Consider the following 14,009-nt stretch of genomic DNA (forward strand, 5'->3'; position numbering starts at 1 on the left):
TTCATATAAAAATACAACCACACGTTCTTCTAACGCCAGTTCCTTGTTCAATATCGTTTCATAATTTTAATTTCAAAATATTTAGGGTGGGCTACTTGATGTATGCTTCTTCTTTACAATGATTGTCCTATCCATAATGCTTTGTATTCTTCATTTTGTTTTGTTATTGTATTCTTCTTTTAGTGAGAGCGTTGGCAACAATGACGTCACACATACAAATGTTTAATTAATTATTAATGTCTTCTGTTATTATTAAACTGGCATACATGATTTTGATGAAATTAGAAGATGTTTTTCCGTACATTAAAACTTGATAAATTACAACCTGAAGACAGAAATAGACGGTGGACTTAACAAACGCATGGGCATTCTATGACAAACTGAAAAAACTATTGGCGTCTTGATAGCCTAGTGGTTAAAGGTACCTGGTCCTGTTTCCTAGTGCGTGCTGTGACCTGGTTCGAATATGACAAAAAAATTCATGCCTTTGTGTAGATGCTTCGTTTAGCACGGGATTATTCGCTGTTTGTGTCTTGTTGATTCTCCTAGACTTTGGAAAAATGTTTAAATTAAAAGAACTTTAACATTCTTTTAACATATATATATATATATATATATATATATATATATATATATATATATATATTATACTATTTAGAATGTAGAATAAAAGGTTAAAACTTTTAAAAAACCTTGAAAACAAATTTCAGATAACGTATTTTTCTATTATTAAGTTATCTTTGGGATTTTCCAGTTTTTGCACTGTTAGCGGTAAATATAAATAAACAGGTCAGTCAGACATAAATTTTGAGAATTAAATCGTCAACAAGACTTGTAAAATTTTAACAAGAAATAAAAAAAATAATTTAATTACTATTTTAAATAATTAGTTATGTCAGTTCGAGTCATTCCGCACAGGTCTAGTAATTAATGTTATAATATTAAAATTATTTTATAATTTATTTATATTTTTATATTAAATAAAATAACTTAAATATTATAAAATCAAAATCAGGTTTAGAAATAAAATATTATTTTAAAATTTAAATTATAATATATTTATCCAGCAGATCTCAAGAAGAGATTTTTGAACTATTAAATTTTGCGAAAATTGATAAAAATTACATGAAAAACTATGTCCAGAGTTTTTACTTTGGTGAAAACTTGCACCATGAAGATGTTTATCTTTTTGAAATTGATAAGAGCCTTTTGGAAGATTTGAAGAGCAGCAGGAGGTGTTTATGACCATAACTAACATTATATAAAAGTTAAAAACCCAACAACTTACATTTTGTTAAGTTTCTTGATTCAATTTTGATGTGAAAAAATAATTTGAGCAAAAATTTAAATGCAGTTTCGTGATTCGCGGTGGTGCAAATGACACAGCAGTCCTATGCACAGAAAGTAAAACATTTGATCTGAGAGAGTCAGAGACTTCAAACTCTCTCCTCCTATTTAAGGGTGACCTGTCTAAATGTCCACCACCAACTGCTCTTGCTGCCGAAGGTGATTTCGACACGAGGTCAAGAAAGGTCAGAATCAGAAGATGTTTGTCTAAAGAAAAAAATTATTAATAAATGTATGAATCAATAAGATGACAAATTTAATAGACAGTTTTTTTTATTAAAACCCATTTCATGTCATATTCTGCTGTGAAATTATATACATTTAAAACAAATTTTGAAATAAAAAGTGTGAAAATTGCTGTTTTAAAAGTTTCATAAATAAATGTAAAAATAATGCAAACAGTTGGCCTTATATTAATGAATTTATATTTTAAATATTTTCATTTGATTGGAACCGTTGAAACCTAACTAAATCTGATGGCTTGTAACAATGAATTTGAAACCAGGTTGAAACACTGAAGCACAATTATTACGAATTGAAAGCAAGAAGAGCACGATTGAAGAGACTGAAGGAGAAGCTGGATGAGCATCCGTACAGCGCGTGTGACACCGATCAACACGATTTGGTAGCTACTTCTTATTCAGTTTTTTGCTTTGTTTTATTTTATTTATATTTTATTCAATTTATAAAAGGTAATTAATATTGCAGACTTGTATTCACCAAGGATTTTTGTAATGACATTCAAGGATTTCAGTTACTTTTATTTTTTATTAATGTTTCAATTTAGTAAAGAACTGGTAAATTTCGGTTTCAAATTGAATCTGTGTTGAATATTTTCCATTTCATGTTGTGACGTTTCCCCCTAACTGACATGATGATATAACTCATCAACAATCATTTGACTATAAAATTTATAACCAGTCAATTAAATTTAAAACAAATTTAAATGGAAAATAAATTTACATGTCAAACATAAATGAATGTGAAATAACTTTAAATATGAAATGAATGAACATGATGAAGAACACAAGACAAATGAACACATTGATTAACATACATACAGTACTCATTTGAAGATTTGTTGGATGAAGTTCAAACAAGTCATAAGGAGTTGGAAGATGGTCTCAAGAGTCTACATGCATGTCAGATTGGAGGTCAGCACTGTGTGTTGGTGTGTGTCTAGGTGTGTGTCTAGGTGTGTGTCTAGGTGTGTGTCTGTGTGTGTGTCTAATTGTGTGTCTAAGTGTGTGTTATATATATATTTGTTTTCTACTTTGGACATAAAATTATTCATTACCTTAAACCTATTTTTAAAAAGTATTGCTCTTTTGTTATATATTTATAAATAGAAAAATTTATTAGCATGTTTTTTTCAAAATTTGAATATTTCAAATATACAAAAAGGTTTTTTTTTTAGTAAATCATATTGGATAGTGTTTTAATAATTTAGTTAATCAACTGATGTACTTATTTAAATTAATTACTTAGTTAATTAAATTAATTACTTAGTTAATTAAATTAATTACTTAGTTGATTAAATTAATTGCTTAGTTAATTTATTGTATGAATATGTACGAAAAAGGTTACTGGAGGTTGCTCGATTTTGAATATTTGTGTTCACTGTTTCGATCAGTGTTGGCCATTGTGGACGAGAATGGCTGGTCGTACCATTGCATCCCATCACGTCAGCTGGAGCAGGCTCTCATGGAACTGTATAAGAGGTAGCAGTAACCACTTGCTTGCATTAACATTAGAGTTGTTGTTTTATTTCAATTTCTGTTATAACTATCAGTGTCATTTTATTTTGATTATTATTTATATAATTATTAGCGTCGTTATTATTATTATTATAATTATAATAATAATTACTATTATTATTATTGTTGTTGTTGTTGTGACGTTTCAGAGAAATAACTGATCACGTGATGGGCCTTTTCACCATAGAACATGACGGCAAAGGTAATGAATGGATGGATGGATGAATGAATGAATGAATGATAAATGAATGAATAAGTGAATGGATGGATAGATGGAAGAATGAATGAATGAATGTGTCTTGTTTGTATGCGTCACAAGTTGTTGCTGGGCATCTGTAAGCAGGACTTGCTTAGACATCCTCATCAGGAGATGAGACGCCATCGTATTTTAAAATTAAATGTCATCATTCAATATAACTTGTAGTAATAAAATGATAAATGACGACACGTCCACTCTTCAGTTATTTAATTTTTCAAAATGTGAACGTTTCAACTGTTTAATTTCTCAAAATGTGAACTTTTCAACTTGATCTACGTTTAAATCTAAACCATTTTGAAAAAGAAACCTGCTCATTGAACGAACTCGACACGTGTCGTCTCTATGCCGAGATGATCCTCAAAACAACTGCTAAAGTGAGTTGAAAATAATACACGCACGCATCATAACATGCATTCTGAATGTTATAAATAACTTTTATAAAAATTGTTTTTTTTTAAAAACAGTTGAACTAATTTAATTTGAAAAATTATTTCTTATAAATTGTAAATTTCAAATTGACAAACAAACACGAACGACGCTGTTAGTTCAACCTGGTGGAATTCTGTGAGACGTGGCAGCTTTCCGTTCCTGACGGCATGGTTACGGATTTAAATCAACTCAAGGTCGTTGAGTTACATTATCATAATTTATTATTCCGCCATTCTAAATACATTATGATAATTTATTAAAAAATTATTAATTTAAAAATGAAATAGAGCAATACAACCCAGTTTGATATGAAATCGGAAAGATGTATTTTTTTTAATCTTCCTTACAAATACTGAAGGTGTAGAGTAGAAATATTTTTTTAGTGCTTCTACGAAAAAACCAACTGTGAAATTTGCATGCTTACCATGCAACCCAAATTAACGAACAAATTGCATTGTACAATAAGATGACATTGACTTGGTCATTGCAAAAACATTTTGCTTCAGTCCAGTTTCTTATTGCAGCTTGAAACAAACTGTTGCTGCTATGGAGCGAAATGTTATTATTACTTGCTTGAACTCTTGAGTTGAGTGATGTTCGGTGAAGAAGTATTTTCAATTGACCCACGACAGAACTTGGCAGTAATTGACCGTGACAGCAAACCGGAAGTTATTCGATACTTTCCCGCTTGTGATCTACCTGAGGATTTGCAGGCCAGGTTGTTTGTTATACATCAACTTCATACAAATTTGTTCTTATTCGTTTAATCTCATCTTGGTTATGAAAGCTAATCTTATCCAGTTAACTTATTTATAAAATAGTTTCGTTTTCAAGATTGATGTCAGTGTTATTTTATTGATATTTTCCTTTCTGTAGGTTTCAAGTTCTTTTCAAGACGAAAGAAAAATGGACTTTTGAGGAGATCACCCCATATTTAGAGTAACGCAAGTTTTTCATAAAATTGTTTGAACAACTTTTAATGTTACACGGTTTCCTACATACATGAGAACATTTTTGTGAGTGCATGGTTTTATCGGGAGGAATATTTTGCTCTGACATGCACGTGCTGGTCGTTAGAATCGAACGGTTCCACAAAACATTTTCTAACTAAACATTCAGTTGAAAATATTCCACCGATACTGCCGATTGCAGCCTATTTTGTGTCAGAATGATTTGTTAACTCAAATCATCAATGTGTTTTCACGGCGTTGGAATGGGGTTCGAATCCATGCTGAGTGCAGAGTTGAAGCTGCATCACGTATACATATACATCTATCTATCTATCGATCAATTTTGATTTTGAATTAATTATTGATTGGTAGTCTTGGGAAATTTTAAAAATTTATTAAGACCATGTTCTTCATTTTTATTCACCAAAACTTTTTTCCATAACGCTCATATTTGTGTTATTCATAATTAAAAAAAATTTTTTTAGAGATTCATGTACTGGCAATACGAACGTGGGCAACCTGCTCATGAAATATGCAAGACTATCAACCAGCAGGGGTGTCAAAGTGTACAGTTCGAAAAGGACTTGATTTATATCCTATCGTTTTCAACGTTTTTTTGATCCTTTTCAATATTTTCAAAGCTCGTGAGCAACAATGTAACTATAGAAAATATTGTAAACTTTTATTTAATTAAAAATAACTTTCTGTAAAGTTAAAATTGAAACAAGATGTATTATAATGTTAACGAATCTGTATTTCGTGCAATTAGATTATTTTATTTAATTAAAAGACACATTTATATCAAGCAGGGCTTGTTTGAGTCAGCATACAAGTGAATTTGTGATTTAATTAACTTTGAATAAATAACTCAATAATATTATTATCAAGCGACAAAACTCAAGTTCGTAGTTTCAAGATGATTTAAAATGAACAAAAATTTTTGGTGGCCTTGAAGGATATTGTATTAAAAAGTTTCTTTTCAAGCATGCGGGACCACGCATAAACGCGTAAAACGGTCGACTAATTCTCGGCATGTTGGTAAAAACGCCAATTTGTTTGTCATGTCATCTCTTCCTAAGCTGTTGTCGTCAATTTAAATGTCCTCCCTGTTTTTCTTCTATGGCAAAAAAATCGTATAATCATTCCTTGGTCACTCAAAAATGTCCTTTAATGAATTGGTTTATAAAAATTCGCATTGTTAACATTTTTTTGCTTTATTAGCCTATATTATATTTAATGCTTGTAAGAAGTTTTCACGCTAAATTAATATTACTTCATTTGTTGTACGTTGACAATTTTGCGTTTTAAAGAAGATGAAATTTTGAAGAAGTCATGCAAGAAGTGAATGCAGGCGTCATATGGCTATTTGGGAAACTCTCGCCTCACCCTGGTGCCTCGCTGTCGGTAATGGAAAGATTAGGACGGATGAATCGATTGGTTGGTTTGATGTTGAAGCGATGGAAGAGAGATTGAGTGAGAGGGATTCCGGGCGATGGTGCTGATGGTGATGTTGGTGATCTTGCAAGTAGTCGCCGTATAACTCGGGCGTGATTTTATCTTCCAGATTGGAATAGCGTAGCAGGTAGAGGGAGATGTTGCTGATGGCCGCCACCAGGGAGCAGATAAAGGTTGCCCCGCAGAAAAAAAACGCCCACCCGTATCGATACCGGAATGCTTTCTCCAGGTTGTCTGAGGTCTTCTTGCGGTGTGATACTTCGTCGTTCACTGCGGAGATGTACATCACAATTCCCATGGCTAATCCTAAGGCTGATTTTATGTAAATGAAAATTTTCACGTTATGTTGATTAAATTATGCATCTGTTAAATTACGTTGATTGATCAATTTGTTTTCATTGAGTTGGCATGCGTGAGTCCAAAGTGCTGTATAAATGTTTAGAATGCTGTGGCGAATGTTATTTTAATGCTTCATTCAAAATCTCGATACTTTTTTACTGGCTTTATTTGCTGTGCTGGGCTCGACGCAAATTTCATTTTTATAGCTTTTGTTTGGGCTTAAAACCGCAATTTTCCCTCCCAGAATAATTCTGTCGTATTTTTCCTGACGAAATGGTCATTTATTTGTTTGGATGCCGCTAGTTCTAATTTGCAAGTAAAAATAATTCAACTAGAATTGTTAATAAAAACGAAAGTTGTGTTACGAGCAGACCTGCAAATATGTAGACGACGGCGCTTACGATGGTTTTGTAGTCGTTCTTTGTTGTTCCGAGGATGCTGAGGGAGAGCGCTATGAGAAGCACGAACAAGCTGGCCACGATCACGAAGGCTGATTTCCTTATGGCTCCTTCAAAATTAATCAAAATCAGTGAAACAAAATTTAATACTAATGAAGAAAACATTGGAAAATTAAAATTAAATTCTGTTTAATTAAAAATATAATTTTGTAAGTATATGGCAACAAATTCGTATGAAACCTTTAGAAGCACTTAGAAGAGAGCCTCGCAATTACAGAATCAGATTACAAAGCATTTTGCATTATCAGTTATTTTGCAAACAAGCACAATTATGCCCCAACATTAGGCGATGTTCTCTCTCACTAATGTAAATGATACGAGTTCCATTGTGCGCGCAAAATTTGCGTTTACATTTTATCTTAGCGTTTTTATAGTTTTGTATCAATGTTTGCCTCCACTATATTGCTACAGCTATATTGCTAGTTGTAGAGGAATTAGATGAAGTTGCATTTTAGTACAATTATCAGCATTAGTTTCCATAAAAGAAATAGGACTGAGAGTAGTAATATTTATATGTGTAGTAGTAATAATGATAATAGTAGTACTACTAGTAGAAGGTAGTAGAGCGGCAGTAAAGCAAATATATAAGCATTAGGATCAAGTAGCGGTATCGGCAGAAGTAGCATGAAGAGTGTTTCTAGTAACAAGGGTGGCAGAGAAGCAGCAGCACAATTAGTAGTGGTAGCAAGTAAACGCAACGCTGCTATTAAACGTCAGCATTACAAAATTTAGGATTTTATTATCTAATAGAAGCGTTAACAGAAATGTAATAGTAGTACCGGAAGCAAATGGTAGATATAATATGATTGGCCATTATTTAATCTCCTGCTCACTATCAAAATAATTGAAAAGATTTGCCACCAAATGATCATGTATGTAGGTACTACAAAATTCAATTATGGACACGATGTATACTGCAATACGGACACAACAGATAATTCAATGTCTATTTCTTAAAACTTGTTTCTTCACATGCAACAGACAAAAGGGTCATTATGGGAAAGATACAAATTTCTATTTTGACTAATGTTTTTCATACACACATGCGTCCATGAGTTATTGCGCGGAACTCTATCCGGCATTATCTATTTCTGTTTCGTTATCGGGCAATGCGGCTTTGTGAATTAATTTCCGTTCTGATAAGATTGACCGCAGAGGAACTACAAGTCGATTACATGCGTCTTGGCACAATTTTTTATCTTTCTTTTATGGTGCGTCTTTGACTGATATTTATTTAATCAATCTTCGTTTTGCGTCCAGAGACCCGGTTTCCCGAGGTAGAACGTTGTTTTCTTTGCCATCAACTTTTTGCGCCAAATTAGACGATCAGTTGTATCTATTTTATTTAAATTTAGAGCTTTCATGTCCTGCTCGATTGTTTATGACCAGGACTTTTTTGGACGGCCTTTGGGACGTGTGCCAGGTAATTCAACATTTGCAAGAGAAGTTATGGCACTGTTTCCACTTCGTTTGACATGACCAAACCACCGCAGACGGTGTTGCCGGCATTCGTCCTTTATATCATCTAAACCAGCACGGCGCAGGATTTCGGTAGATTTGATGTGGTCCTTCAGACAAATTCGTTGCATCCATCGGAGCATTTTCATGTCGGTTCGTTTAAGTTGTTGTTCCAGTTTGGTTGTCATTGGCCATGTTTCTGCACCATATAACAACACCGGACGTATCACAGATTTATAAAGTCTTGATCGTAGTGGTAGTGGGATGTCACGCCGCATCAATATAGAGGCAAGGAGATGCCATTTATTCCAGGCTGCACGTATGCGTGCTCGAACGGCAGCTTCAGCTGTTGCAGTACAATCCAGAACATCCCCTAGATATTGAAACGATGTGACTGATATTTAAGTAAAAGTTTAATATCAAACAACATTTTTAGGGACCTTAGAGTGGTGAAAACCGAAAAAATTGTTTAAACAATTAAAAATGATCAATCTAAATTAAAAGGTTAAATTAAATTAAATTAAAAATTGAATAAATTAAATAGTCTAACTGTTGATTGAGTTTGTTGTGTCCCCAGTCTCAACACGTTCTGATGGCTGACTGAAGTAGCCGATAGTCGAACAAAATTCAGGCATGCTCAACGATTCTGTAGGTGATGTTTGTTGGAGTTAGTTTTGTTGACATACACTACACAAACACACACAAATACACGCAAATACACACGCGAACGCACACATGCACCCAAATACACAAAACATACGCATATAAGTGTTGTGACTAAATTAAATTTTTCGACATATGGATGGCAACGTGTTTGTTGGGTTCAATAATTCTAAACAAATTGAAAAAATTTGGTAACCCTTAGCCAATTCAAAATAATCTGCATAATAACGCACAAAGAATATGAATCTTTTCCATTCTTTGATGTTTTAGTGAATCGTGAGGAACGAAAATTTACGAGCACGTTAACCTCAAAAAGAAACAACGAAAGGTAAGCGAATCAATGGGCCCTATAGCATAATAAAATATTTGGGACTTGGTTTTCAATTTGCAACGAAAAAGACCATAATGAGTTACCAACTTATTTGTAAATTATTGATATAACCCCTTTTCATTGGTAACTATGCCATTTATATTTCAATGAAAATGTATTTAACCCGCATCAGTGTAGATTTTTCTACATTTTGAAAACATTCTTTCATTTTATTTTAAATTTTAAAATGCACAAAAACAAATGACATTTGAATAAATAAATCGTTATAATTTAACACAACTATGTCATTGATCAACTAAAAATAAGCATAGTAAACATTAATCGAATGTGACAAATCAGACACTTCAACTAGGCCCAGATCTTTCGGATAACTGTAACAAATGTTAGCCCATGATTTTTTCGCCATTAAAAATAATTTAAACCATTTTGTCAATTTGTCTACATTCTATTCAATTTAAGTTTAAGTTGAGAACTAGTCGCTGACACGACAATGAAAAAAAAGTTATTTTTGTAATTTGATAAGCTTAAAAGTAGCTTTGCATTTAAATGTGCTTGTTAATGTTAAAATTTGTAAAATGTGCATATTATCATGATTCACTGAAAAAAATAATTATGTATATTGCTAAAATTATAAATAATTGATTTGTTCTGTACTGACAATAGAATCTACCCATGTTGCCTACTTAATTTATAAGAAATGAATGCCCCATGATGACTCACCCTACCTCAATGTCTACTGCATATTTATAAAACATCTGTACATTATATATATATATGTATATATATATATACATATATACGTATACACACAAACATATATAACGTATACAATGTATAGTGTATTATTGGCCCCCATCCATTCGCTCGGAGCATTTCTTACTCCTGAGTAGATGCTTGTAGATGCCGTGTAAAAATATTTGTGATTTGCCAAAAGACGATGAAAAGATAGGTTTTTAGAAAAATAGATTATTTTTTTAGGATTTGAACAAAATTTTTAATAATATTTATAATTCTTATTCCCAATGTTTCATACCTTGCATAAAGGTTTCATTGTCAATCCATCACTTACATCAATAGTGTTTGACAGGGTTGGATTAATAAAATAATGAAAAAAAAATTTTTATTTATTTTAATTTATCAAATTTAGGCTAATATTGGTGAAAATGACACCTAATGTTAATTAACGGGGCAAAATATATTAGTCATTAACAGTGTTGTATAGATTATTTTTGGAAAGTAATCTGATTACAAATTACAAATTACTTTTAAAATTAGCTTGAGATTACAAATTACAGATTACTTTGCAATGATGTGTCCGATTACAGATTACAGATTACATCATCAAACTTTTTGAAATTACAGATTACATCATGAGAATTTTATTTAATGAATGTCACATAGTTTTATGAATTATTGAATTATTAAATTGTAATTATTCATAAAATAATTTAAAAAATTCCATTTTTTTTAAATTTCATGAAATTTCAAACAAGTTTGAACCAGAAGCGACTTTGCTTATCCTGCTTCATAACGTTCTTGAGCAGACCAACTTTTTAACATTATGTGGGCGGTCTAATTAAAAAGCATACGACGTCAATGGATAAACTTTCTTTTGAATAAGTCTTTTTTTTAGTTTTTTAACTTCAAATTTTAAAAATCTTAGGTATTGTTGTCGTTGAAGTAATCTAAAATAAAGTAATCGCGACACCTGTTTAGATTACAAATTACACAAAAAATGTAATTTGATTACAGATTACAGATTACTTTTATAAATGATGCGATTAACAGAATCAAAAAAATGTAATCGATTACGTAATCGGATTACTTGTAATCCGATTACTATACAACACTGGTCATTAATTCGGTTTCATTAATTTTCCATTTCAAACTTGTTATAAATGTTTAAACTGTTTACAAACAGTTATAAGCAGGTTGAAATGAACATTTTGAAACCATGGACAATCTGAAATCAGGAACATTATGATATGATGGTGGTAGTGATGTCATAGACTGTTTCAAGTCAACCATTCATAAATTAATATTATGAAATAAAATATTCTATAATAATAAATTGTCTCCAAAAATATTTTGGCTAAAAAAAACATGATGAATTTCAGAAATGTCGAACAAACACAGACGTCAGAGGATAGTCTCATTGAAACGATCCATTTAAAGGTAAGTTTTTGTTGTGTGCGTAGCAAATTAGTGACGCCGTGCTTTGCAAACATAATGCCACTGAGAAATATGATTCATTGGATAGGAAGATGACGATGACGACAACAATGACGCCGACAATGATGACGATGACGACGATGAGGATGGTCATGGTCAGTTTGTTGAGGATAAATAGTTTATTGTTTTGATAAAAGTTAACGACAATGATGTTGATGATGAAAAAAAGATCATCATCATCACCATCAGAATTTCTTATCCAATATTATAAATTTCTCACATTTTATTTGTGATGATTTTTATGCATACGTAACAAAGCGTTGACAAATGTGATGATGATGATGGTGATGATGGTGGTAATGGTGATGATGATGATTATGATGGTGGTGGTGATGGTTATGATGAGGATGGTGGTGGTGGAGATGTTATTGATAATGATATTGTGGTGTTTGATAATTTTGATGATGCAAATGATGATGAAGATAATTGATTAATTGGATTTTTTATTAACTCCACACATTTTTTTCAAGTTTGTCGCTGAAACTAGTCTTTTGTATGAAATAGGATTATTTGTTGTGGGGAGAGGAGCCGAATCATTTTTTGATCCAAATATATATATATAGAGAGATAAATTTTGATTGATTTTACCTACACACAATGATATCCTTCTCTCTAGTGACAATAGTAATCTTACTCTTCTTCTTGCTCTTGACTTTTCCTCGGCTTTTGATACTGTTGACCATACTATTCTCTTGAGACTGCTGCATCATTCTTTTAATATTACTGATTCTTGTCTCTCTTGGTTCTCTTCTTATCTCTGTAATCGTTTTTCTTCTGTTGTTCTCAATAATTCTACTTCTAACTCTTCTACTCTTACTTTCGGGGTACCTCAGGGTTCTATCTTTGGCCCTCTTCTATTTATACTTTATACTTCTGAACTACTTCGTATTATTAATATCTTTTCTTTCTCTAGTCAACTATATGCTGATGATTCTTACATTTATACTTCTTTTCCTCCATCTAATCTCAATAGTGTTCTTCATAATTTATCTCTATGTCTTTCTTCAATTATTGCTTGGTCTGACTCTATGTGTCTTAAACTTAATCCTTCTTAATTTGTTTTAATAAATCTAAACACTCTATTACTATTCCTCCTATTATCTTACCTGATTCTAAAACTCTTGATGTCTCTCTTAACGTGCAAATTGAACTAGGTTTCGTAGTCTAGGTTTTATCTTTGATTCTACTATGTCTCTCTCTTCTCAGATTAATAGTGTTGCTAGAAGCTCTTACTTTCATCTACGTAGAAAAAAAAACTTTTGCCTTTTCTTGATGATCCTACTCTTCTCCTTCTTGTTACTTTGTTAGTCTTATCTAGGATTGATTATTGTAACTCGCTCTACTATGGTCTTCCTGACTCTTTACTCTATCCTTTAAGTAAAGCTTTTAACTCTGCTGCTCGTCTAGTTGCTCGTGCTCCTTTCTTTTCTCATATATCTCCATATCTTGTTCTCCTGCACTGGCTACCTATAAAATATAGAATAATTTTTAAAATTTGCACGTTCATGTATAAGTCTCAATCTAAATTATTTTCTAGGTATTTATATTAATTGAACCTAAACGCCCCGGTTTACGATCTTCTTCTCGCTTTTTCTTAACTCGTGTTAAACACTCTTTTGCCAAATCTGCTTTTGCTTTTTCTGGTCCTGTTCTCTGGAACTCTCCACCTACTTCTCTGACTACTTCTCCATCACTTGCGAAGTTCAGAGCGGATCTCAAGACCCATCTGTTTTCAAAATTCATTGAGGAGCGCTGTTGAACATCGCGGAAATAGCGCTTTATAAGCTAATTGATTGATTGATTGATTAATTTTACTAAATTTTCCAATGCGTATGGGGGTGTCTGCCCCAAATCAACCCCATGACCACGCCTCTGATTGTAACGAAAACGAGTCCACCTAATAATTCTATAACAAAATATAATAACGTTCAGCTGATAATGAGATGGAAAGATCTTAGCAGACGCATGCGAGCTTATCACTCGACCACAAGTCTTACTTCTTCTATCGTCACGGCTGACTGATCATCTTTAAAAGAGAACCCGCATGGTTTATTTCGCACAGAACGCATTCGTCTCACAATTTTATTGGTTTCATATTTTATAATTTACCAACGAATATCGTTGAAATGTTTTCACGCTTTCGTGCTTGTTCCAATGAAAATAATATTTTGCTCAAAAAATTTGGTCGTTTAAATAAATTGTCCACAATTAAATTTTATGTAGAAATTATTTAATTTAAACATGTTTTAAATATTATAGTTTAAAGAATCATACAGATACCAGAATCGTACAATTATAAGACATTTTTGGACACATAAAAGAATGTTATAA

The 14,009-nt window shown here is 32.1% G+C and overlaps 2 protein-coding genes across 2 annotated transcripts; one reads left to right on the plus strand and one right to left on the minus strand.

Moving 5' to 3' along the window:
* The first annotated feature begins 802 nt into the window (after positions 1 to 802).
* HELRODRAFT_185038 (hypothetical protein) lies at positions 803 to 7,036 on the plus strand. Its single transcript, XM_009024576.1, has 13 exons — positions 803 to 918; positions 1,071 to 1,235; positions 1,355 to 1,532; positions 1,853 to 1,972; positions 2,411 to 2,501; positions 2,930 to 3,068; positions 3,254 to 3,306; positions 3,667 to 3,737; positions 3,909 to 3,986; positions 4,425 to 4,510; positions 4,669 to 4,731; positions 5,228 to 6,509; positions 6,910 to 7,036. The coding sequence occupies exons 1-12, from the start codon at positions 893 to 895 to the stop codon at positions 5,328 to 5,330; spliced, it is 1,173 nt and encodes a 390-aa protein (XP_009022824.1). The 5' UTR covers positions 803 to 892; the 3' UTR covers positions 5,331 to 6,509; positions 6,910 to 7,036.
* A 5,226-nt stretch (positions 7,037 to 12,262) lies between these two features.
* Positions 12,263 to 13,421, minus strand: HELRODRAFT_162346 (hypothetical protein; the record flags this gene model as incomplete). Its single annotated transcript, XM_009024577.1, has 2 exons — positions 12,263 to 12,435; positions 13,235 to 13,421. The coding sequence occupies 2 exons, from the start codon at positions 13,419 to 13,421 to the stop codon at positions 12,263 to 12,265; spliced, it is 360 nt and encodes a 119-aa protein (XP_009022825.1).
* Between the last annotated feature and the right edge of the window lie 588 nt (positions 13,422 to 14,009).

Source organism: Helobdella robusta (assembly GCF_000326865.2).
Source record: "Helobdella robusta unplaced genomic scaffold HELROscaffold_4, whole genome shotgun sequence".
Lineage (NCBI taxonomy): Eukaryota > Metazoa > Annelida > Clitellata > Rhynchobdellida > Glossiphoniidae > Helobdella > Helobdella robusta.